The sequence below is a fragment of the Lytechinus pictus genome, chromosome 18 (assembly GCF_037042905.1).
Source record: "Lytechinus pictus isolate F3 Inbred chromosome 18, Lp3.0, whole genome shotgun sequence".
Lineage (NCBI taxonomy): Eukaryota > Metazoa > Echinodermata > Echinoidea > Temnopleuroida > Toxopneustidae > Lytechinus > Lytechinus pictus.
In genome coordinates, this window is record NC_087262.1 from 8329734 (window position 1) to 8356535 (window position 26802).

The 26802-nt window shown below is 38.5% G+C and overlaps 1 protein-coding gene across 1 annotated transcript; it reads left to right on the top strand.

Annotated features, from left to right (window-relative positions):
- Positions 1 to 260: 260 nt before the first annotated feature.
- LOC129281593 (sushi domain-containing protein 2-like) lies at positions 261 to 21994 on the top strand. Its single transcript, XM_064113232.1, has 20 exons — positions 261 to 658; positions 2897 to 3169; positions 4721 to 4993; positions 5933 to 6060; positions 6797 to 7096; positions 7673 to 7810; positions 7986 to 8148; positions 8327 to 8569; positions 9877 to 10177; positions 10674 to 10952; positions 11668 to 11800; positions 13151 to 13295; positions 14501 to 14635; positions 15258 to 15431; positions 16194 to 16451; positions 16905 to 17162; positions 18102 to 18440; positions 19943 to 20051; positions 20583 to 20645; positions 21751 to 21994. The coding sequence occupies exons 1-20, from the start codon at positions 592 to 594 to the stop codon at positions 21767 to 21769; spliced, it is 3798 nt and encodes a 1265-aa protein (XP_063969302.1). The 5' UTR covers positions 261 to 591; the 3' UTR covers positions 21770 to 21994.
- The last annotated feature ends 4808 nt before the right edge of the window (positions 21995 to 26802 follow it).

Here is a 26802-nt window from a genome sequence, read left to right on the forward strand (position 1 = left end):
ATTTATGCATTTTATGCCTAATAAAAAGATTTTTTTTGAAAAAAAAAGATAGACATGTGGTTTATTACCCGTATGAGACATAAGCATGTCTATTAAACTCTACTCACAGACCATGATTTAAGATCTTTGCTCGTATTAATTTCATCCTGAAATTGTATTTGCATTGTTTGATGTATGCCTACAGGGATTTCGTTATCACTTTTATCATATTATGATACACATCTCGGTTTTATTTGTTTAAAGAATGGTAAAAGTACATCAATAAAAGTTGGGACACCTTCAACGTCACTTGTTAGTATTTCTGGTTTCCATAGTAAACAGCATTCATACCAACAAACGTATACTTATACACAAGTAAAAATTCATACTTTCTTACCTGAGGAAAATAAATGACCATAATCTCGGTTTAAGGAAATTGTGTGATATATAGTCATAAGTGAGGATCAAATATATATCGCGACGCGTAACAAGGCAGGGAGATACCCGGTTAAGCAAACCGACAAGGAATACATTACGGAATCTGAAGTGACTTATAAATACGTATGTGAACAACATTGCGATCGAGTTTTCGGGAAACGTTATTGGGGAACCATGAATCGGAATAAGCTCGCTACTTTCTTCTTTCTAGCAATTATCTCTGCCGTCGCTAAGCAATCAGGTAAGATACAGTTACATAATTTCAATTAGCCCCGTTGTTAATTTAACAAGAACAGCCAGTTACACTGTTAGAAAAATAGAAGATTTAAAAGAAGAAAAATTAGAATACAGATTTTACAGAAAGAAGTGACCAAATCATTCTGTAAATGGTTAAAACAGGATAGATTTTATACAATTCTTATAAAATTTTACAGAACAGGTCTCTTTTTAAAAGGGGGAAAACAGTTTTATTACAATAACTTTGTAAGGTTACATACACCAAATATCTATTTTATGTTATTTTACACAAATGCATGTGATATTACACAGTGCAGTAAGATTACAAGTGTTCTCGAGACTCTGCTGCAGGAATTTTTGTTTTTTTAAGTAGAAATTTTCTAACAGTGTATCTATATCGGGAAAAACTACCAATTTTAAACAATAACAGTTTAGAAACATGCCGATGTTTAGCTGAAGCTAAATGGACCTGTTTAGTAGTAGTAGTAGTAGTAGAAGTAGTAGTAGAAGTAGTAGTAGTAGTAGTAGTATTATAGTAGAAGTGGTAGTAGAAGAAGTAGTATGGAAATTAGTTTTATCATCATTTATATTATTTCGTTATTGATATTTATTGTTATTATCATTATAATTAGTTTTATCATAAGTATTAAGTTATAATCAAATCATTACTAATTGTATAAATTCTATTATCAGTAGTACTAGAAGAAAAAGTAGTAGTAGTATTAATAGAAGAAGTAATAGTAGTAGTAGTAGTTGCATTGGTAGAAGTGGTAGTATTTGTTGAAGTAGAAGTAGTGGTGGTAGTAGTAGTAGAAGTAGTAGTAGTAGTAGTATTTATATTAGTTTTATCATTACCTTTTCAATTATTTTCATTATTGATATTTGTTTGTATTATTATTACTATAAGTTTTTTGTAAGTAGTACTAGAAGAAGTAGAATTGGTAGTAGTCAACAATAATAGTAGTAAGCATTGTAGTATTGGAAATAGTTTTATCAGTTTCATTTATATTCTAAGCATTATTGATATTTTTTTTTATTATTATTAACATTAGTTTTTTTTGTAAGTAGTACTAGAAGTAGTAGTAGTCGTAGTAGTATTATTATTATTAGTAGTAGTAGTAGTGGTAATAGTAGTAGTAGTAGTAGTAGTAGTAGTAGTAGTGGTGGTGGTGGTAATAGTAGTAGTAGTAGTAGAAGTAGTAGTAGTAGTAGTTGCATTAGTAGTAGCAGTTCTTGTTGTAGTTAGTAGTAGTAGTAGTAGAAGTAGTAGTAGCAGTAATAGTAGTAGTAGTAGTAGTAGAAGTAGAAGTAGTACATGGTAGTAGTAGTAGTAGTAGAAGTAGTAGTAGTAGTAGTAGTAGTAGTAATATTGAAATTAGTTTTATCATTATTATTTAAATTACTTTCATTATTGATTCTATTTTTATCATCATTACTATTAGTTTTTTGTAAGTATTACTAGAAGAAGAAGTAGTAGTAGTAGTAGTAGTAGTAGTAATCGCCCAAAATATTAGTAGTAGGAGTTGTAGTAGTATTGGAAATAACTTCCTCATTATTATTTATATCATTTTCATAATTAATATGTATTTTCATTTTCACTATATCAGTACACCATGTCTTTATTAAAGATAAAAAATAACAAGAACCAGGCCCGGCAACCTATTAGGTTGGCCGGCAGGTTAAATTTACATTATTACATGATACATAAATCAGAGTACATTATACATTATAATCATACTACATTATTATATTACTGTTCGATAGTAATATAACGATTATAACATTAAATATTTGAAATACATTACAAATAAATTCAAACAACGATGGATGCATTCACATGGTACACAGTAAGATAGAGAGAGATAGTGCGAAATAGAGGGAAAGAAGAAGTGGGAGAGGGGAAGAGTGAAAGAAACGAAAAAGCATTAGATATGTAGGATCGAGGAAGAGAGATTGGAATAATACATTATGATACAGTTGAATACAATAATATACAATGCTATGGAATAGTCAAAACGAGCAATATCGAGCAGTAGGGTAAAAAGAGAGATAGAAAATAATAAAGGGAGAGGGAGGGTGAGAAATAGAGGAAAAAGCGGTAAAGGTAAAGAGAAGAGAGATCGGAATAACATATCATTTACTGATCAATACAATATACACACATAAAACTACGCACGCCCACACACCACTCACACACACTCTCTTAATATGTTTTGTTTTCTCTCAATTTTCTTTGCTGCAGATGGAAACACATGCGCCACTGACACGACTCCACCGGTTGTGACATGTCAGAGTGTCAACACCCATCCGCATTTCGTAAATAGTTTCTTTGGTCTGTCGCCGGGGTCTACCTACACCTACACAGATTCAAATTTTGACCCGAGTGGGGTTTCGTATGATGTCCAGATTGGTGCTGGTGGACATATATATCCTCCAGGAGACACGGCTGTGACGTTGATAGCTAGTGATTTATGTAACAACGTGGAAACCTGTGTGTTCTACGTCACAAACCCACGTGATTAAAATTACTTTACTTTATTTCATCATTACTCATATGTACAATCATGTAACTTCTAAAGGTTTCCATGGCGAAGAAGAATAGTGTAGTAGGTTTCACGGTACACCATGTATCTTTCTTGGGCAAGTGTTGGTCCTGAAAAGGACACCCTGGTAAGGAAATAATAGTTCTTTGATTTTATTCCAAAGTTTTCATTTTGAAACCTTCCAGTTTCATATTTATGTTTGAATTACTTGTTTCCTTCCTTCCTTTGTACCAAATATATTCATGAATACTGACAATGATTCCTATATGCAAAAGATTGGGTGGTCCGTTTCAGGACCAACACTTGCCCGATAAAGATACATGGTGTACCGTGAAACCTACTACACTATGTACAATCATGTAATCATGTCATGAATGCGATGTACGGAAGTAGGCCACCACAAAGGGTTAAGGTCAAACAAGCCATTTGCGTTACTATACTTAATAGGCAAACCCCCAAAAGAGCAGGCGCACTCGATATGGGAACAGACATCTCGCGGGGGCTCAACTTCAGGGGTGCCATGGCCCTGGGAAGCGGGGGTGTTGGGGGTTCGCAACTTCGCAGCACCCCCTGGAAATCCTTTTTGTGCTTGTCAATTATTTCTTGACTAAAATACATGCACTTCATTTTGATTAAATTTCTTTTTTATTTTTTGCGCGCGTCATTATTTAAAATGAAAATCGCCTTCACATTTTTTTTGTGAGGGGGCGGGGGGCTTTTCAAATATTAAAAGATATTAGCACCACTTCTTAGAAAATCGTTTTCAGACCTCTGGGGGAAGGAAACTCGTGCCACAAATTTTTGCCATCAAAATTTCCCCGGGGTTGTGGGAGAGTGTGTTACTTTAAGAACTTAAAAAGGATGGCCCGGGGTGATGCGATCGAGTCGAAGTGGGTAATTTCAACCTTGAAAATACTTTCTGGTAAAAATTTTGAAACCTTCTACTCCTACTACAAATGATATCAAGTATTCTTTTTTTTTTCATTTCCTGCTTATATATTTCAGCTTATTGTCCTTGTATCTGCATTCAATTTATATGCAGTCCCGTTTACTTGACATAGTTACGCTCGGTCAAATTTGAGTTTAAAACAGAAATGAAATCACAAGAATGGGCCTATACATCTACATCTAGTTAAAAAACTGTGGGGTTTCCTTACCATTTAATCATTAAAAGTTATTATTTTTTCTAAGCGACTTAGATTCTAAAATTTGAATTAGTAATTTTAGGAGAAATAAATCAAAGAATTGTATTTTAATATAAACAACCGCATGTATTCACAACTCCATTCACATAAAATAACGTCGTATAGATTCTTGGTCGTTTTGTATATTGCAATTACGTCCATGCATTTTCGAGGAATTCGAGTTCGAATGCATCTGAAACGAAATACTCAGCGGATAAAATTAAAAAAAGTGCATATGTTATTTTTCCACTATTAAAGTATGACTTATCAATGTCATTACTTGGTCCGATCAATTCTGCAAGTAATACTGTGATATCGACATTGTCTTTTGATTTCCAGTAACCGAGCTACCAGTGAACTGCCCAGACCTAGACAGTGATGTCCTGGTAGGCCCTGGACAACAGTCGTACACTTTCACCCAGTATATCTTGCCTGGTGACATCACGAAGATATTGACAGGTTATCGGTACGATGGAGGGGGGATCCAGGTACACCTAACAGCTGGAGGCATCGAAGCTGGAGGCACACTTTCTTTAGGGACCCATGATGTGGTGGCAGTCATCAGTGACGACGTCTTAAACAAGACGTGTACAGGAGTCTTGAGCATTCGAGGTACGGTTACAGTCACACCAACGGAACCGATTCCAGGACGATCAAAAATGTTTCATCTTTTTCAGTAATACACCATTGGTCGGATTTGGTTTCGTTGGTGTAACTGTGGCATAAGTCTTTGCTGTAGTCCACGGTTTTAATAGCCATGAGGTTATCTATATATCTACGAAAATTAATGATGCCCCAAGACAAATATCACTTTGTTTACCAATAATAAAAGTATCTCGGAGCAACACTCAATACAAAGGTGGGTTTATGTCAGCCAATTTGTGGAAGGAGTGTCAGGTGCAAAGTTTAGCTATAATATTTTAAAAAATGTTGATGAAAAGAAGTCAACATAAGGAATTGCTGTTCGACCAGTGACAGTTTTAATCTTTGATAAGGCTGTTATTCCCCAGTTTATAGATGTCAAAGGCTTAATGATCTAATGGGAGTTGCGCTTGAGAAAAGAGAACTGTAAGTACATGAACTCGTTTGCGGAATCATTCCTTCAGATTTGTCTGTATTTGCAAAATGTAAAATTGCCCTTTTTATGGCTGTGCGTTTTTATTGCTTCATGGGAATATATGCATACAGAATTACAACAAAGCAAGCAAAAGAACAACAGCCAAGCCCAAATAAATTTGAGCGACGAATCATTTACGTTAATGGCTGGTTACTCATTTGGTCGGGTAGGCCTAATAAACAGGATAAATGGGCCAATCTACACTCTACATACCAAGAAAAAAATAGTTAAAATGGCTAGATTGGTAGTGAGCTATAAATGTCTAGTCATATTTCTTACTATATTCTTTTACTAAATAATTGTTTTCTAGTAAAATGTGTCGAGAAATTAGTCAAATATGACTAGAATACAAAAAACATAACTGACCTTTACATATAGTCATTGTCACTATTTGGGTTTGGTAGCGTAATGCCATCCATTCCTTCTTTGAATAGGTCTTTTCTTCCCGTTCGGATCGGACGAAGGGGACGATTTCCTACCCGCAAACGATGACCGTTTCACAGACGAGCTACCAATCGCAGTGGTGTTCCCATTCTTTGATCATGACCATACCAGCCTCTTTGTAAGTTCCTCCTATCTAGGGGTGCGTCATGGTCTAGTGGTTCTGACTCTCGCCTTTGAATCAGAGAGTCGTGGGTTCGAATCCCAGCCATGGCATATTTTCCTTCAGCAAGAAATTTATCCACACTGTGCTGCACTCTACCCAGGTGAGGTGAATGGGTACCCGGCAGGAGTAATTCATTGCATGCACTGAGCGCCGGTGATGGTAGCTCGAGCTAAAGCCGGGGTAATAATAGCAGCGCTTTGTATCCATGAAGTATCCAAGCTTATTCATTCCTGTGGGCTTCATTAAGCCATGTGATTAGTTACATATTTTGTCAGTGACCAGTGCATCATATCTTGAGATCAGGTCAAACATGTCAAATGGACAAAAAGCTCGTTCCCTCCTTCGATCAGTAGCGGTAGTTGCTCCATATTAAGCCTTGCCATCAAATTTCTACATTTGTCAGATACGTGAAGAATTTGACATATCTTACCACAAAGTGAGTATTCCTAATTTCAATCGTTGTTTTGATCCACATCGCACTGTTCTATTGGCGCCTGTTGTTTTCAATATCTGGTAAATTTCTTTTTAGTACATTTTTAGCCAATTCTCCCAAAATCTTAATGGCGTGTTTAGTATTAGTTGTCTGATCTTGCTCTTTTTTAAACCCTGATTAACGAATTTATCTATCATATCACAATATTTTCCATCATCACGAACCAAACTACCGATCTCTTTTAAACAATCGATGCAGGTTAACAACAATGGCGTAATCTCCTTCTTGATTAGTGTTTCTCAGTTCACACCCGACCCATTTCCTCTCGCCGATGGGCGACGGCTATTGACACCATTCTGGGGAGATGTGGACACCACGAATGGCGGAACTCTGTCCTATCGAGAAGTCTTAAGATTTGCCCAGGACGACGGTATATTCATCGAAGCTGATGACATCATCAGATCATCCTTCGTCGAAATGAGAGACTTTGTGTCATCGTGGATGTACATTGCAACTTGGGACAGAGTGGCCTTCTTCGGTGCATCTGATACCTCAATTGTAATTACCTCTATAGACCTGAATTGTATAATAAGATTTAAAACACTGAAAAGATTGAACAATTGGATGTCTTTTTCAAAAGGTACAGCAACATAATTACTTGAATTTGTTTTAATGATATAAAAATATCAAGCCTTGATATCAATATTTTTCAGAAAGGCCACTTTTAAGGGGCACATTTCATTGTTACTGACTAAATGGGGAAACGTAAAATGGTACAAGAATTGTCCAAGGTTAGTGAAAAGGGGTATTGTGACCAATAAAAAGAGAGGCCATGACCTTGGATGGCGTTAGTTCAGGTCGTGAAATATCCACGTGACCAAACTCTTAAGAACAGTTCCATTGCATTTTACATGTTTTACTTTTGGACATTCAGTTCTGCCCTAGTCCATATTTCGTTCACGATAAAGACATTTTATAAAGTCAGATGCAAACTTCCGGGAATCAATATTTTGATGCATTAACACTCGAATATAATATGTTAAAACCATATAAAGCTGTTTAAGTATTGTTAGAGTTTATCGTGCTGGAAAAAATTGAATGTTGTAAACATGTGAATTCTGATATTTTGTACAGAGGAATTCTTTCCAGGCTGTGCTTGTAACCGATGGCCGCTATTCCTTCGCCATCTTTAACTACGGCGATATCAACTGGACCACTGGAACTGCCAGCTCTGGTGATCCATCGACAGGTCTTGGTGGCATACCAGCTCAGGTAAGTCGGAATCGCCTTTCTTAATTCGATGCCCTCATTTTGTTATCCCCCCCCCCCCTTTGGGCAAAAAATATAGGCTACGACAAAGCCTGAATACATGGACGAATAACATACACAAATCGCCCAATTCACAAAAAATTCAACATAATTTTCCTAATCATCAACTGCATAACAGGTTGGATTTAACGCTGGTGATGGGGTAACCTTCTACAGCGTCCCTGCATCTCGAACCGCGGACGTCGTTGACATCGAAACGACATCGAACATCGGTGTTCCAGGAAGATGGGTTTTCAGGACTGATAACTCCAACATCCAGGGACAAGAATGTACAACCTCAGGTAAATGTTATCCTTTTTTTTCATAGCCACATTAGTGGAACATCATCAATATTCTTTTCTACCAAAAGCAACGGGCCTCGATTTTACTTGTGAAACGACACCTTGAATCCTCCAAAACTAAATAACAACATTGCACTCTCATTTTGCCGAAATGATGTCCCTTTTTTCATCCTCGTAGGCGACATTTCCCTGTTCCCTCTCGTCGGCTCCATGCTCGGGGGAACCCAGGTGCTCATCAGTGGACCCTGCTTCAACTCGACCGTTGTATGTGATTTTGACGGAATCGTGACTTCCGGAAGACTTTTGACAGAGAAGATTGCCCTCTGCGTGTCGCCGACGTTCTACAAAGTCGGACGAATTCCGTTGCGTGTATCTCTCAACGACGGAGACAGTTTCGATTTCTCCGGCATTTTTACAATAAGTAAGTAAATGTACAAAGAGTGGGAATGAATCTTCTTCCCTTGTTGTATCTGTCTTTCGAAGAGGGAGGGATATCCCAAAACGGCCAATCCTACGAGATATGAGCCAGTCGATGGTATGTCTTCCTAGTACGTATTATGAAGCAATATTCGAAGGAAGAAAATAAATAGTGCGACGAAAATTTTAAAGGGGATCACTTTGTCCCCTTTTCCAAAATTGTATCTCCTAAAATAAACAATGATGGTATTTCAACTTAATTCACCTAAACCATTAATTAGCTTTAGCTGATCACTAAGATGTATGCAGAAGTAATTAAAGATAAATATATAGAGATAATTTTAGTGGGGTTTATACCAAGAGGGTTATATCAAAACTGGCATTATTTTATTAATGATGTGACTAGAATGTCCTACATTTGACCAGAGCGTGTTCCACAAAGATTTCAGTACGACTTAGACATGTTAGAGTCGCAGTTAAATGCCTAGTTTTGTGCCGTATAAACTGCATGTTCGCATTGGTCAGATTATGCCAAGATCGACGCGCACTACTTCGTATTGATCAATAAGATATTGCGTTGCATATCATGTACGCGTCGGCATTTAAGTTCGACTCTAAAGGCGACTGCACACCTTACGACTGGTCTGCGACTCGATTTCAGAATAAAATGTAGTAGAATTTTATGCTAATATTGAGACTTTGAATATATTACTGTGTAATGTTCTAAATCATCGTACGAATACCTATGAACAAATTTGTGACTATGCTATCATCCTTCTTAGAATAAAAGCGAATTTAATATCTAGTCGTAATGACGTCATAGCAGTCGTACGATTGGCTACGATTTGAAACTAAGTTGGTCTTTACTTCAAAATAAGGGCTTGCAATCTTTAAAAATGGTTATAATATTATTACAAGTAATTTTAACCTCAAATAAAATGATATGTTCCATTCACATCTTTAGAAAATGAGCAAAATGCGATTTGTTCCAAAATCGGGTCGCAGACCAGTCGTAAGGTGTGCGGTCGCCTTAAGTCATATTCAAATCTTGTGAAACACCCCCCCCCCCCCCCGTATGATATTACATTATGTACGAGGATTCATCTAAGAGTTTGTGAATAAAAGTGGACAAAATCATTTCGACGATTCGACCTTGACGTCATACATATCATAGCCCTCAGAATTGTCAAAAATACGCCAGTTGCACATCACCGTCCTGTCGAACGCATGCAAGGCAGTGGCTTCATCCTCTCAGATGGCGGCGCCCTGACGTCAATACATTAGGTCTGTGACCGCTTGTTTCCATTTCAGTCAGCGTCGAGGACGTCCCTGATAACGTGTACTCCTCCGTAACGGAAAGCAACCAACGGGAATCCGATTTCGAGGTCAGATGGAACACAGGCGTCTTCGAAAGCGTGGATGAAGTCGATATCGTTGTATATGGCTACAGAGAGGACAACGGCGGTGTCCAATTTGCTGGATCGCTGGTAACCCTGGCACAGGGGGTCGACTACCACTTGGGTTACCACAGCGTATCGGTGTTACCGGACTCTGAGATCGAATTCGACGTCGGTGTTATTGGCGTCATTGAATCCGAAGGGCACAATGGAAAGTAAGATAATCGTACTTAAATTATCATAACACAGATAGACTTTGCCCAAGTAGAATTTTCAGGTTTATTGGGACCTCAGAGATCTGTTCGACCTAGAAGAAATTCGACTTAATAGGGGTATATAACATTTAGGCTAATATTCGACCTATGGATGGTCGACAAGTAACAATAGTGATGATAATAACATGATAATAATGATAACTAATGATAACTAGAATGCTGATGAAAATTATTATGATCTAGTGTCAGAAACTATCATCCCCCCCCTCCAACTTTACTAAAATTGTTAATTCATGACAAAAGACGGTCAATCACGGCGTAGTTTATTGATAAACTGTAAAAATGTATCATTTCTAATGTCCATACCACCCCCCCCCCCCACACAAAATACAATAAAATTATACGAACAGTATGCCCGGTTCTAATCCGTTAGTTTAACAATCTGTGCTTGCTATCTTCTATATTATTTCGGTGTCAATTTTCCATCATCTTCAAGTTCAATAAATGACCGTGCTGCCATCTGGAGCGAGGTCCATGTTCTCTGGTGGCTGAATGGTGACGAACTGTTCTCCTGCCTGCGGTGGACTGCGGCAGAAGTTCTGGCTGGTCTTTTCTTTCAGTCCGTAACTCCTTCTTGTCCCTGTACTCTTGACCAAGCCCGGGTCGACGTTGGAAGGTTTAGTCCGGATCCGCTGTGCGATATAAGTGTTTGGTCACCAAGCAACTGCATCAGTAAACCGGGTGCTATTCATTGCGTTCGAGCGGACATGCCAAGGTAATGATGTGCAGTCACACTGCCGAAACCAGACCCAGACCGATTAAACGTATTACGCCAGTACCAATCCAATCGACATGCCGTCGGTCGGTTAGAGTCAATTTCGTTGGTGTGACTGTAGTTTAAACTGTCATAGAGAACAGGGGCCCGTTGCAGAAAGAGTTGCAATCAATCGCAACTCTAAAAATCATGCGCAACTTGATTTTCAACCAATCAACAGCGCGCATTTTGGACTTGCGATTGATATTTTGACTTACGTTTAAACACAACTCTCTCTGCAACGGACCCCAGTTCTTATTTCGTCAATGTTCGTGATACGACTGAATCTATCAGACAATGATAAAAGGTACACAGTTCAAGCAGAGAGATTGCAGGTTTCACTGGAAACAATCTCTGGAGAAGGTTCATACATTTAATGCCGTATGCGGACAGCGAAATTAATTTCCGCAGCAAAATATATTGCTTAACGAAACGATTGTCTTTAAAAAGAAAAAAAAAACTAACGTGTGTAACAAATAAAAAAAAATCACCTTTACATCATTCTGCATGCAGTACTGAAACACTTAAACATGGTAGATTAGCTAAATCCATTGCAGTTAACAAAGACTAGTTTATAGAGACATAATTCATCATGTGAATAACATGACGTATAGCGTCCAAGATCTATAATTTCAGTATGCATCTGAATTACGTATTGGCGTCTATTTTTTTCCAGTGCTATGGGAGGTGGACAGGAGTGCTGCTATGATAATAGTGGCATGATCATTAACGTCTTCAATAGTCTTGGAGGAGGCTACAGTCACCGTTACCATCACGGGGGCGTCGCCCCATATGAAGAACCTGGGAAGGTATGTTTCATAAATAATGACGACGGCGACCGCAAGGATTGAAAGACAATACACTACACACGTGAAACCCATAGACCGTGCGGGCAAAACAATCTCGCGAACTGCAACTTTCTTCTTTAGGTGACGTCAGTGGTCACGTGCTTCTCCGAATGCCGTTCTGAGATTTTTTTGGTGGGCGGGGCATATTGGTTAAAAAATAGCCAAGATATGACCTTAAATTTGGCTCTGAAATTAAAATGTGATATTTTTAAGGCGAATAGTTGATGGTTTTGTGCTTAAAAACCTCTTCCCGAACGAATAACAGTAAATCATTGAGGCTTTTCATGGAACCTTTAATTATCAATTGAGTGAAAACAGAAGCACATACGATGCGCACCCAAAATGGGCCTCACGCACCCACATTGCGGTGCATCCAAGCGCTCTCCCTACCAACTCCATAGGGAAACTACTCAACTATGAAATATGTTGGTGAAACTATGTACGTTCGAAAAAAAAAGAATGAAAGTTGGGAATAAAAAGTAGACCTGACCTTACACAATCATTGGGATGAGTGGCCAAGGGATAATCTTCAAAGATTCTACCACCGTCTAATCCAAGCTCTGTATTACCATGGTTACAAGATAGTTTACCCTATCCGAGATCTTTCAAATTTCATTGGTACGCATGTACATAATGATCTATATATTATAGAAAAACAGGTAATTCTCTAGATTTTGTCGCATTTTTGTCACTATCGTATATAGCAGGCTTACACCTTCTTGGTTTAAGTAATGGTTTTAAAATTTAGTTCTGAAATATTGAATGTTAATTAAAAATTCGAAACTTCTTACCGACATCGACGCAGCGATGATATTCTCTGTGTTATAATTTTGTCATTCTTTGAAGTAATGTTTGTAGCCTATAAAACGAACATACTTAAAGCTTTACGAAATGCACTCAACAGAGAAAAACCGCATGAATGAAAAGAACGCTATCTACGAAACCATATAATAAAACCGAAAGAGACAACGGGTGCTAAACGACGAACTGTGATTGGCAGTCGAGGTGATCAAAATAGGCTTAGTAACAGCCGTTAATTGAAGAAAAGCAACTAAAATAACGCACGAGTTCTTTCAAACTTTTTCTGGCGGCACGAAATGGGGTCTGTAAGCTGAATATGCTGCCTCGAGCATGCGCAGGTGAGTGAAACTAGGTCAATGCTTAAACCAGGATGAACAGTATTGTTCCACGCATGCGATTTTACTCTGATAAGTACATGCTGAAAAGCTTCAGTATGTCCGTTTTAAGGCTATTTTACGTCTTTGAAGTCAGTAAAACATGTTCTCTTAAATCACGACCATCGACATCCAGGTCCCTTACCTGTCGCACTACCTCGCCGACATCTTACCGTGGAGATACTGTTGTGCTTCAGGTGTTCTGCAGGATCCTGCATGTTTCCTTTATGGATTGCTGAGACGGTCCCAAACTTGTAACGGATATCAACCTCCTCCTCCAGGTAATTGGTCCATTCTACATAGTGGGTATATCGACGATGAGAAAAAAAAAAAAAAAAATGAAAATGACAGTATTGCCGAAAGTCACAAAGATCATGAATATGTCAACCACTTTTCCAACGCAATTGGCCTAAATTGTATATAGTGGAGAATGATACTTAGGCGGAAACCAAAGAAAGAAAATGGCCAGATTTCGTAAAAGTCAGAAAGATCATGAAAATTATGAAAAGGCATCAACCACCTCCCCCGGTAATTGGCTCCCATTCTACATAGTGGAGACCCTTAAGAGACAACTCAAAATATAAGAATTGCAGGATTTCTTAAAAGTGACAAAGATATAAACCACATTCCCCAGGTAATTGTCTTAAATTCTATATAATGGAGATCCCTTAAGAAACAACTCATACAATGAAAATTGCCGCATTTCTTAAAAGTCATTAATATATCAACCTCCTTCCCCTGTTAGTTTGCTTCCATCCTAAAAAGTTCAGACCCTAAAAACTCAAACAATAAAAATGACTGGATTTCTTAAATCTAAATCAATCATCTCCTGTGAATTTCCCTCCCGTACATTGTAAAAACTGTGGTGTTAAAACTGACACCAGTTGGTGTTAATAGAGGACCACACCCTGAGGTGTTAAAATTACACCCTCGAGATTTACCATAACACCAAATAGTGTAAATGTAACAAACAATGGTGTTCCATAACACCTATATGTGTTAAAATAACACTGTCAAATTAACACCGGTGTAAAATAACTGGTGTGGTCCTCTATGTACACCGGTTAACACCACAGTTTTTGCTGTATAGAGATCCTTAAGAGAGAACCCAAAGAACTCTTTAACAGTCACCAAGATATTAACAATCTATCCAACATGTCCTAGGTAGTTGGTCTCCATTCAACATTGTGGGGATTCCTAAGAAATAACGAAAACTATGGTAGGATCTCTCAATAGTCTTCAAGATCAGAAAAAATAGTGTCTCTGTTATTGTCTTTGGAAATGGCTCTGAATAAAAAAGATTATAGAAAACCAACAAAACATTTATAAAATTACAGTGTTCTCTTAATTTCCATTGATATCCTCCCAAGAGAGAACTATGAAATAAAATACTGGCGTTCTCTTTTTTTCTGAAAAGACTATCGTTTTGTAATTCCATCTCCATCCCTTTCTATCTCTATCTCTTCCTCATCTTACTATTATACAGCATTGGGTAATGGAGATCCGCATATTTCAACCACTGACTCGACTACGTACACTTTCAACGGTTACGGCGAATTTACTATGATGACGGCTTTGAATGGCACCTTCGTATTACAAGCAAGAACGGCTCCACTCGAAGGTTCGAAAGTTATAAGATATCTTATCAGTTCAAGTTTATGTTTCCACTAACATTAGCATACTGTAGGCCTATATTCATAAAATCAGTTGCATTTCAGAAAAAAAGGTAAAATGTATTGGTCGAAATGATCACGTGATACCCCGATAATGATCTGAATATACACATTACCACACTACACTCACTTCATGCTACTAATATCGTACCCGAGGGGTACAATTTTGATGATTTTTGTAAGTTGTCAGGGGTTTTTCTTTGATGGTGGTGACCTTTGACCTCTTTTTTATATTTTTAAGTTGTCCGAAAAAGGTTGCTCCTGACGAGGTCTTCAAGGTACGCCACTGTTACTTTCCCGTTCACCTTTTCAGGGGCCGCGGAACCGGGGGGGCTGGGGGGGGCTTCAGCCCTCCCACTTTTTTAAAAAACCGTGTACAAAAACGTAAAAATGACCATATGATTGTGATTTTTAGCATGGTCAGCCCCCCCCCCCCCACACACACTTTTGGCTCAGCCCCCCCACTTTGAAAACCGTTCCGCGGCCCCTGCTTTTAAGTCCACACTAACTCTCTGTAAAAAGATTAGTGACCTAACAACTTGCTTTCTTACTGTACCTTTTTTATCGTAGGAGTGTCTGGTGCAACAGTGTTTGTTGCCATGGCAGCACGCTTCGGCGATAGTGATATTATCCATGTTCAGACCAATGAGCGAAGGGTTCTTGACGCGTATGTGCGAGTGGCTGAAGGTGGTCAAAACTTCACGAGAATCGATTTTGATCAAGCTTCTCGATGGTCATTTTCAGGTAGATATCATCATGCATAATTTATTTGATACTGTGCTACCATTGTTCTCGAATATTTGAGAGGCCGATATTCTTTCTTACCATATTCAAGTCATGCGATTCAGATAGAAATACTGTTAATGTAAGTGCGGATAAATATTAAGTTCATGATCAGGATTTTGCAGTTGCGTAATGAGCCAAACCTATTTTAGGGGGCTAGATATGGCGTTTTGGCCTAAATTCTTAAAAAGCTGCGAGCGAGCAAAAATTTCTACATTTTATTGCATTCCAATTTTGTGATAGATCTTGACATAATATTCTGAAAAAAAATCACATTTCTCCTTCTCTCTTTCCTTTTTTTTTTTTGTCTTGGTCCTGATGTTTGAAACAAGAACCATGGGTAGTGAATAAAGAGGCTTTAATAGGAGGAAATTATACTTTGCAAACAAATTTTCGGCATTACTCCTATGTGTTTAAGATCGCATGCTCGATCTGTAATGAAAATCATAAGTCAGAAAAAATTGGAAACAGTGGGATTCGAACCTGCCATCTACTGCTTTCCGACCCTGAGTGGATCGTCATTTTTTTCCGATTGATCAATAACTTTGTATAACAGGCCCTTGATGAACCCTTTTAATCTTATTGGAATCGGAGGACATAGTCAGCCTGAGGGTTTACTTCAAAAGTCTTTAGACTTTACATTTGAGCTCTTATTATAGGGCAGATCTTTGTTTTCCATGTCATAAATTTTGAATTTCATCCGTTTCATCTGTGCCTTTCTAGGTGTCTCGGTAACCGGTCGCAACATCACATCAGATGGAATTGTTGTAACTTTTGACCAAGGGGTAGGACTGACTATGAAAGCCTCGGAAGGGGCCATGAGCATTCTTCTTGTAGCCCCGGAATCCTTCCTGGGTCAGACGCAAGGATTGATGGGTACTTGGAATGGCAATTCCAGCGATGATTTTCTAACTCCTAATGGAACTTTACTGTCACCCAACTCGACAACGGAAGAGTTGCACTACCAGTTTGGAATGCTGTGTAAGGATCACTCACTGAATCTATCATTAAATTTCAGTAATTTTAATTGCAAACACGAAATAGCGTTTTCCAACCTAAAAGCGTTTTTATAGTAAAAACTATACCCTACTAATGTTTATCCTAATGTGTTGTCCGCAATTTTTACTATTTGATCAAGGAATTCTAGATTTCTAGAAAATCCAGACAGATGTTTAGAAAAGCATATCCGAAAGGAAATTTGGTGAATTTGAAAATATACCCTGTTTCCCCGGGCTGTTTCCTCACTTTTTGGATATCCAACTCCAAAGAGTTACCCTTATCACATTTGTAGAACGCTATACACCTGCATATATCGATGTGAAGGTGTAAAGCAATAATTCATCCTCCGATTAAGATCATAGATTTACAAACTCTTATTTTAAGATCGATTGTCTAGATCACTTTTTTTATTGTTAAATCTGATAACCATAACAGGGGAAATCGACTCGGCAGAATCTTTGTTCTATTACGAACCGGGCAAGGACCACGAATCTCACACCGACCGAGATTACATTCCTGTCTTCGAGTATGTCCTCAACCCTTCGGTCAACCAAAGTCTTGTGGAAGAGGTCTGCGGTACGAACGAGATTTGTATCTTCGATTTTCAGACGACAGGGTCGCAGAGCTTCGCTCAGAATTCGGTGGCGTCACTTTCGCAGTATGAGCAAGCAGTCCATAACAGAGCAGTATTCGGTATGTATTATATATATATATATATATATATATATATATATATATTTCATAATGTCACGCTGCACCTTGTGTCAATTCACTGCAACAATACCATTGGCGGGGATGGACTTCTAAAATGCACAGGTTAACGAAAAGACTAGCTCATGTCTTCTTTGCTTCTACGTTGATTGGTTTTATGTATGTATTGAGCAAGTTTGGTTGCTCTTTCTTAATACATTTTTCGTAAGGTGGCCTTATTGGTCAACGTCACTACCTTCTCCAAATCCCCAAAGAAGAAACGCTAGACACACAGCGTACTATTTTTGATAAAAGTGTGTTTTTATTGTGTATTATTAGGCTGAAAATGCATTCCGCGTACTATCGTTATTGTGTAGCACAGTCTTGAAAAGAAGAAGTCGTTGTCATTTTAAAACTTCATACACCATGATTTTTTTGTCAGTGAATTCATCATGCATTTGTGTCTTAATTAGTATTTATTAGTTTCTTACTGGGATGTACGAGAAATAAAAAATACCATCACTTCCACCGGGTTCCTCAGCTTTCCAAAACGAAGATGGGGAGATTGTATATTATCCAGATTACCTTTGAAATTCCAGCTCGCCCTATTACCTTATAATTATTAGCTTATATCGTATTGGTCTGGTTTTATCGAATCCCTTGTCTCGGGAGCTACACTGCAAAAAACTCTGGTGTTGATTTAACACCAGCCCGGAATCTATATATGTCCACACCAGAGAAGTGTTAAACAACACCAGTATCCTTTTGGTCTAACACCAGCTAGGTGTTTATACAACACCAATTAGAATTAAAACAGCATCGGTTTGATTCCAAACTGGTGTTCTTTCAATACTTCTCTGGTGTGGACATATATAGATTCCGGGCTGGTGTTAAATCAACACCGGAGTTTTTGCAGTATATATATTTTCTTCTTATCTTTAGTGGGTTGCCCATCTCTTCCCGACCCTCTGAATGGGAGTGCTATCGTTACTGTCTACGTCCCTGGAGGTGTGGCCAGATTCGTGTGCAATGAGGGTTTCGAATTGAGTCACGAGGTCAACTTAACCTGCTTATCAAATGGTTCGTGGAGTGATGGCGAAATCCCAACATGCGATGAATTGGCATCCACGCAGACAACAGCGGGTATGACCACTGACGTAACAAAGGAGGGTGTCACAGGAACCTTCCATTCCTCCCCGAAGCTGACTGTGACTGCTGACGTCACATTGGAGATGACGACAAACGAAAACAGCCCCACCGAAGGAGCGCCAATCGGACTTGGTGAGTAGGACCTCGGCCAGAGTCTATTCATATCTTAAACATAGGCCTACCCCCGGGGGGGGGGGGGCACTCAGTATATAATGCATAGTGGGTATGTGCCGCGGAGGGGACCCCCATTTTTACACTCAAATTTCCGTTCCGAGGCATAGCATTTTTGTCTTATTGAGAAAAAGAACAAAGAAAGCCGCTCCAGAGCATAGCATTTTCTTCTTCTCGAGAAAAAAGAAGAAAAAAATCCGCTCCAGGGCTTCGCATATTTTCCGTTACGCCGTTCCGGTCGCAATTTTGGTGAAAAGCGGCCGCAGCTCGCTGTCCGACCATCGCCTCTGCGCTAGCGCGCCCGTCAGTCGTGCCGCCGGGCTAGCTGCAAGTACGTTCCATAGGGATGCATACGCACTCGCACGCAGGCGACCCGTTCCAAGGACCCCCGTTTTCACAAACATTTGTAGTTCCGAAGCCCATTCCGAGGACCCTCCTTTTTACAATGAGCCCGCTCCAAGGCCCCCGTTTTTTGTCTCGCCCGCGGCACACCCCTACCACTTTATTGGTCGAGTGCCCCCCCCCCCGGGGGCCTACCATGCCTACCCTTAACTCTTTTTAAAGTTAACTAATGACGATAATGTTTTTGACAATAATAATGATGATGATGGTACAGCAGTCTTACATACCTGCGAAATGTTCCCAACCAGTTCCACTGGTAAAAAAATAAAATTAATACACCATTCTCATCAAGGAGTACACGGATACATTTTCTTAAATAACTAATGTATTTAGGTTTTCATCACTAAGGACAGGTTTCAAGAAGTTTTTGTTATCATCATCCGTGGTTGGATACCAGAGAAAAGGGTGGTTATTCTCTTATAGCTACGGCTATAGTTTATTTCCTTCCAATTTCGGACACCAAATCTTTAACATAGCTAAGTGTTATCAGCCCAGAAGCATGATTTTGTTTACAGACACATTTCCCTGAATGATCAAGCACCACATCAAAGTAGCCATGGTATGTTCCCGAGAGAACTAGAACGAAAATTATTGGACCGAGGACTGCATGAGCCTTGCGTGACGCCATATAGTTCAGAAAAGCCTCCATCGCCACGTTCACAGAATGTTTTAAAATGGAAATAAGTTCTACCATCATGATTACATCATTTTTTTTCTCAATTCAATCAAAGTAATATGCCGGTTACTAATGATCATCTTTGGAGAAGAGTTAGTCCATGATATTGAGCCATCTCCTTATTCAACAAATATACCAACAACATTTGGGTTGTCGTAAGCTCTTCAAACCCTCTAAAAAATTGTTAGCTTTTTTTAATGGATGATATTTCGTTATCAGAAACATTTACAGAATGTTCAAAATATTCAAATACGTTACCTGAAGATCAACATTCATAATCATGGTAACGACATTTGAATGTCTAATTTCTAGTCAAAGTGTTTCATTTCAGATGGGCCAGTCATTCTGCTTGATTAGTAAGTGGTGGATTTTATCTTTTGTGCAGGTCTTTCGAGGTTCGCCATCATCGGGATCGGTGTAGGGTCAGTAGTCCTGATCGTTGTTCTGGTGGTCACCGTTAGTCTTATCTGCAAGCCAAAGAGGCCAACAAGTAGGTGCGTTACCTTGTACAGTGGGTATGGTTGGTAGAGTCATGGACCTACCCACTGGCGGATCCAGAGGGGGGGGGGCACAGCCGGCCCGTGCCCCCCCCCCCCTTCTGGACCTACCACGTCTAGGTGGCTACGCAACATTGTGGTCTTCTTGTATTTGGGGAAATGTTCATGCTTGCGAGGGAGCCGAGCCACCAAGGTTGGCTTGATGAAGTTTTTCTTTTACTTTTAAAGCTGACATTTTTTTTAAAATAAAATCTTAGATTTACAATTGTTTTCAAATGTAGTGTTGATGTTTCAGGGGCGCCAACCTCCCCAAGCATGCCAAGTGCCACAAGATGTATGCACTACTAGAAATGACGCAAAAATACTTTTCTAAGATTTTGACGAACGTCACCTAATCTATTTCATTTTTTGCATTAACAAGGCTATTTTTTCTTCTTATGTATTTGTTTTCCCTTTCTCTTCTTAAGCCCCTTTTCGTGTATGTGCATTATTTCTCATGTTTCGTTCTTTTCTGTGTATTTTTATTAGGAAGGTGAACCATGTGCCACGGTCCATGCAGGCAGAAGTCCACAGGAATCCGGTCTTTATTCAGTAAGAGTTCTTAAACACTATGTTGAAAGTGTTTAATGGAGTTATAAAGCATCCTTGTAATTTGGAAGAGACTTGGTTTGATGATAATTATGACGAAGCAGTATTCCAGATGATTCAAGTCCAACAATATCACAAAAAAGCATAGCAATTCACGAATTATTATTGAACCCCAAATTACCAGATTCAAAAACCCGAAATAATGTCATTGTTTTGTATCACCCCTATTGATGACTAATAAAATGTTAAATCGTGTTTTTTAGTTGCTCCAAAGGAAAATTACCTAAGAAATTTATAAGATTTACTGAAAGAGTACATGCTCGCTCAATAAGACAGCGCAGGCACAAATGGAATTTTATCAGCATTCCTATCCTCTCCGTAGACGAGTTAGTAGAAATTCTAATGCCACTGAAGTTCAGGGCAGTGGCGTGCAGATAGGGGGGCGCTTGCCCTCACAAACTTTTCACGACGAACAAAAAAGACAAAAAAGGAAAGAAAATAAAAGAGAGAAGAGTAAAATATGATATAATTTTCAGAATATTATGTCAAAATCTATCAAAAAACTGAATTTTTATAAAATGTAGAAATTTTCCCCACTCTTCGCTCGCTCGCAACTTTTGATAAATTACGCCATATCTGGCCCCTTTAATATGTTTGGCTCATTACGCCACTGGTTCAGGGCTACTGTTTTATTTATTTATTTATTTTTGAAAACTGCGAGCAGGCTAAAATCGTTTTAATAAATATTTTCATTCTAAAAAAAGTGTGGAAGAAAACTGTTTTTTTTTTCACAGAATTAATACAGGCGGAAAGAAAAACGAAATGTCTTAATCATTTCAAGATATTCATGGCAATTCGAGAAAAAAATCTGTGTCTCATTATGCTACCCATAATTGTTGAGTATTGGGGTGGGGTGTCCATACCATCTTTAAAAAATACACTTTATAGGCCTATTTATCATTTGATTATTGTTATACGAATATGTTTGAATCATGATTAAAAAAAAAAAGTTTAATGCGAACCAACCGGCAAATATATTCTCATGCCCGTTTCTCTACCCCCTTCTATCCCCCCCCCCCCCCTCATTCTCTCTCTCTCTCTCTCTTAGCTCTGAGCAATGGAAATAAACCCGCTGATTGAGGAACAGGACTAAAGCAATAACGACGCATCTAGTGACCATCCTGTGGTCTCCATTGATGCATGTTACGACAATCATGATCATGTTTAAGACTTCGTTTTGGGGCACTTTTCTTTTAGGCTCTTTTCTTTTAATTGCGATTCGTTGTTTGGCACAGGCCTCTTGATTCAAATAATATATCAAATGTTCGAAAGCATTTAAAATCAATATTTTCAACAAGAAAAAAAAAGATTTATTGGGGCAATCAAAATTCATATAGAAGGAGAGTAATATGACAGCATGAATAGGTTTATATTTATTTAGTGCATGCGAATTTCTGTACAATCAAATACGCACTCCCTCTCCGGCTGTTTTGTTTTGAAAACAGATTAATGTTGGAGGCCGGAGGGAATGTTATATTCAAGGCACCACATAAATGACCATAATTTATATAGTTAACACAGAACTACAAATGAGTTAGGGTTTTGAAGAGAATAGCAAAATTCGCTATTCTCTTCAAAACCCTAACTCATTTGTAACTATATAAATTATGGTCATTTATGTGGTGCCTTGAATATAACATTCCCACGAGTTACCGTATCTCCTTAACTGATATGATTGTATACTATACTTGTTTAAAGATATAAAAGTAACAAATGTGAATTGGATCAAATGAAAAGAAGTAGTATTGTATGTTGGTGGTGGGTCATAATTCGAATTATTTGTATTAATCAAGAGGAATTAACTTCTCTTCAGAAGAAATCACTGATCCAGTTATTCTGTTTCAGTTTCCATAACAGCGCCACCTTATTACTAAGTTTCTCCATTGCATTTATTTTCAATCATCCTTTTAAAAACTGCTTGGTTTGGTTTGGTTTGGTTTTATTTACCGTATAAAAATCACAATAAAATACATTTCACAAGATATTAGATTAAATATAAATATATAAACATGCACATAAAAATATACGGATGGATCACTCTATTCAGAGCCATTGATATAATGGCTCTGTTCTTCCTAGAGGTCCAGCTTGACATAGAATATTCGCGGCCAGTCGGCTACTTTGCAGATACTTGTACAGGACATACTTTAAAAATAATGTATATTCAGAAAGTACATCAATGGAATTTCACATCCAAATACCAACGGCGATGCAATTCCACATTCAATCGTGTTTGCCTATGAATAGAATATAACGATTTCAAACAAAAAGGACCTATTTCGAGAGATGAAATATAAAATTAGAAATTTGCAAATGAAAGAAGAAAAAAGAGACGGGTTGAAAGAGAGCGAGCGCGCGAGAAGGGAAAGAGAAGGAAAGTAAAGAGGGATCGGAGCCATAGACGAGTCGCATTATATATATATATATATATATATATATATATCAGGGGCCGCGGAACCGGGGGGGGGCTCCAGCCCCCCCCCCCCCACTTTTTTCCAAAACCGTGTACAAAAACGTAAAAATGACCATATGATTGTGATTTTTAGCATGATCAGCCCCCCCCCCCCACTTTTGGCTCAGCCCCCCTACTTTGAAAACCGTTCCGCGGCCACTGGATATTGCGACTCGTCTATCTCTAAGCCCCATCTCTCTGTTCTATCAATGGGCCTACCGATAATTTTCATTGAATATAATTGGTACGTCGTTCGTTTTTTACAAAATGTATTTAACCCGACGAGGGGATGTTAGACAAGTCTGGCCTATTAATAGTTCCTCTTTTCATATGCTTTCCTTAAGATGTGAACAAGTTACTTGTTCACATATAATTTCATAAATAAATCATAACGCATTAGCAGTTAATATTGTGTTTTTATTTTTTGATGAAGTTATATATTATGTTTGCTTGTACAATTTTTTATATATTTTCTTGAGTAAAAACTTATAAATCTAAATCTGAAAACTAATTGCGAGAGTCCAATGCACGTGCACGAATACCATAAGAAAAAAAATCCATATTTTACGATTAGAAATAGTGTATCCTTTTCTCAACTATTATTTCATTGAAGAAAAAAAAGATGTATAAAAGTAGCCTTGAAAATTGTTTTATCGAGAACGTTCTACATATAATTTTATCTTCGTTGTATATATCGTTATTGATTAATATGATGATCACACTGTTAAGTGTTTTAGGAGTGCATGTTTACCATAACACTTATTTCTCTTTTTATTGCTTACAATTTATATTCATTTGTATTGATCATTTTGTATGAGTGTAATCATTTCCTGTGCTGTATAATTGAGTTGAGAAATGAAATAAACCAAACTTGAAACTTTAATCCAGATCGACATTGCTCTAGGCCTTAATTGTATCGTTGAACGTCAAACAGTGTAGCAGCAACTCCTATCGAGCTTTTGGTCTGACGCGGCCGGGACTAGAACTCCCGACCTCCCTGTAGTGAGACGGACGCTCCCGGGGGGGGCACTCGACCAAAAAAGTGGTAGGGGTGTGCCGCGGGCGAGGCAAAAAACGGGGGCCTTGGAGCGGGCTTATTGTAAAAAGGAGGGTCCTCGGAACGGGCTTCGGAACTACAAATGTTTGTGAAAACGGGGGTCCTCGGAACGGATCTCCGTATCTCTGTGAGTGCGTATGCATGGCTATGGAACGGGCAATCGTGCATGACGCAGCTAGCGCGGCCTCCGCCGGGTGCGCTCGCGCTTAGGCGATGGTCGAAAAGCGCTCTACGGCCGCTTTTCACCAAAATTGCAGCTCCTTGTAGCAGATCAATGCGACCGGAACGGCGTAACGAAAAATATGCGAAGCTTTGGAACGGATTTCTTTCTTCTTTTTTCTCGATAAGAAGGAAATGCTATGCCTTGGAGCGGCTTTCTTTGTTCTTTTTCTCAAAAAGACAAAAATGCTATGCCTTGGAACGGAAATTTGAGTGTAAAAATGGGGGTCCCCTCCGCGGCACATACCCACTATGCATTATATACTGAGTGCCCCCCCCCCCCCGGGCGGACGCTCTACCAACTGAGCCAACAAATTGGCCCGTATTTTGAACTCAGCTTAAATTAAACCCTGGCTTAAAGTTGTAGAAAAACTAAGTAGAAAAACTATGGAGAGCCAATTTGGGCACAAATCCCTAACAGTATACATCCAATTTATTAACTCATTTGACACTCATAATGTCCATATAATTGTCTGTGAATGATAGCTGAAGTAGTTTTCTTTATTATGAAAGCATATAAGGAAACAAAATAGTAAACATAAAAATATAAAATAAAAACAGAACTATTGGCTCCCCATAATTTTAGTACAGAGTTAGACCATAGAGCTATTACATCTGTAATAGCTCTATGGTTAGACCGTGGTCTAAGTTAAACCCGACGTCAGAATACGGGTCATTGTCTTCTGGCAATGAACTCAACATTTCGTACCTCAGGTCAGTGGCGGATCCGGGGGTAATCCGGCCCGTGCCCCCACCCCGTTTGAGAGCCATTATCAAAATGTTTAATGTAAATATATGCCGTTCTTACACAAGTGTGCCCCCCCCCCTTAAAAGTCACAGCATATATTTTTAATGGAAACATGCCTTTCATAAACAAGTAAAGACTACTTTTTTGCTTGTCAATTTTTCCTGGGGAAAATGTGCCCCCCCCCCCTCGGAAAATCCTGGATCCGCCCCTGCCCCAGGTTTTGTGAAACTCACATAAATGACATCCCCTTTTTCAAGTAACCCAACGTGCCCCCCCCCCCCCCCCCCCTGGATCCGCGCCTGGGTAAATCTACCACAAATTTACCACATACGAAAAAAGAGAGAGAATTCTTACCAGTCAACACGTGATACCAATTGACGGTTTCTATAATATTATACAGATTTCTAACCCCCCCCCCCGCCACTACACTTTCATTACTTACAAGACCGCTGGAAATGTACATATATAAAAATAAGATATGTAAGTAGGCCTAGTCTAAAAAGTAAGATATGTAAGTAGTTTTGAATAGGGGGCCTATGCATTCTCTGAATCAATGTACACCTCATCTGCAGATAAAATTGGTTGCTTCTTTAATTTCATGAACGCTATATTTGTAAACCTTTTCTTTTGTCTTTCCTTCCTTTTTTCCCCTTTTTACCGAATTAATCGGACAGACTGAGGTTAATAAAATTATTCTCCGAATGAAATAGCAAACCATGAATCGGTTGATTACGTAACACGCCTTTAATCAGTTTTGCCATGGACTCACTAGCGTACCTAAGGCGGACAGGGCGGCAGACTGCCCCCCTGACGAGTCACAACTCATGAAAGAGTAAACATTACTCTTTTATACTGATCATTTCTTTTGAATAAAATTATTTGATAAATAAGTGAATTTTAGGCATGGAAAGATGCTTCAAATGGAAATTTCTTCCTCTTTTTTCTCTTGCAAATTGTGCAAAATTTTGCGTTTTAGGCACAAACATTATTTATATCATCAAAAAGCTCACACTCTATACTTTCTTACAATGTCACTCTTGATATGTGGCACCTTTTAGATGGGTCAGCAGCCAGCTTTTTCCACCAAAATGCAAGACGAGATTTCTGAAATTTCTGAGTAGCATAAAATCCAGAGTTCTGATTGGTTCAATAGTGTTTTCAAAACAACTGGCGCGGGTAATTTGAAGAGATTACCACATGGTGTGTGACATTGGAGAGGCCCAGTGTGGGAACATTGGAATTTGCGTGGGTGTGTGGTCTATATGACCAATCAGAGCGTAGTATTCTTGTTTTTAAACCGTGCTAAATGTACTTGGCCTATGGAAAGCTGGCTGCTGACCCATCTAAGATACCTCTTCTTATAAAAATTATATCATATTAAAGCTTAGATCTTCAGCTTGCCTTTATCATAATTTACAAATTATTTGGGCCCAACCAGAAATTAAGTGTAAAATCAACAAGTTTTGTTGCATGAAAATAATTATTTTGTTACATGTTTTAGATCAAAAGTTTCACCTATGTTACAAAATCTTTTTAAAAATCCAGACACATGACCTGAAAGAATCATTTTTCTTCTTTATAAAGATACCAAAAACATTAAATTTGTTCCATATTTATAGCAGTA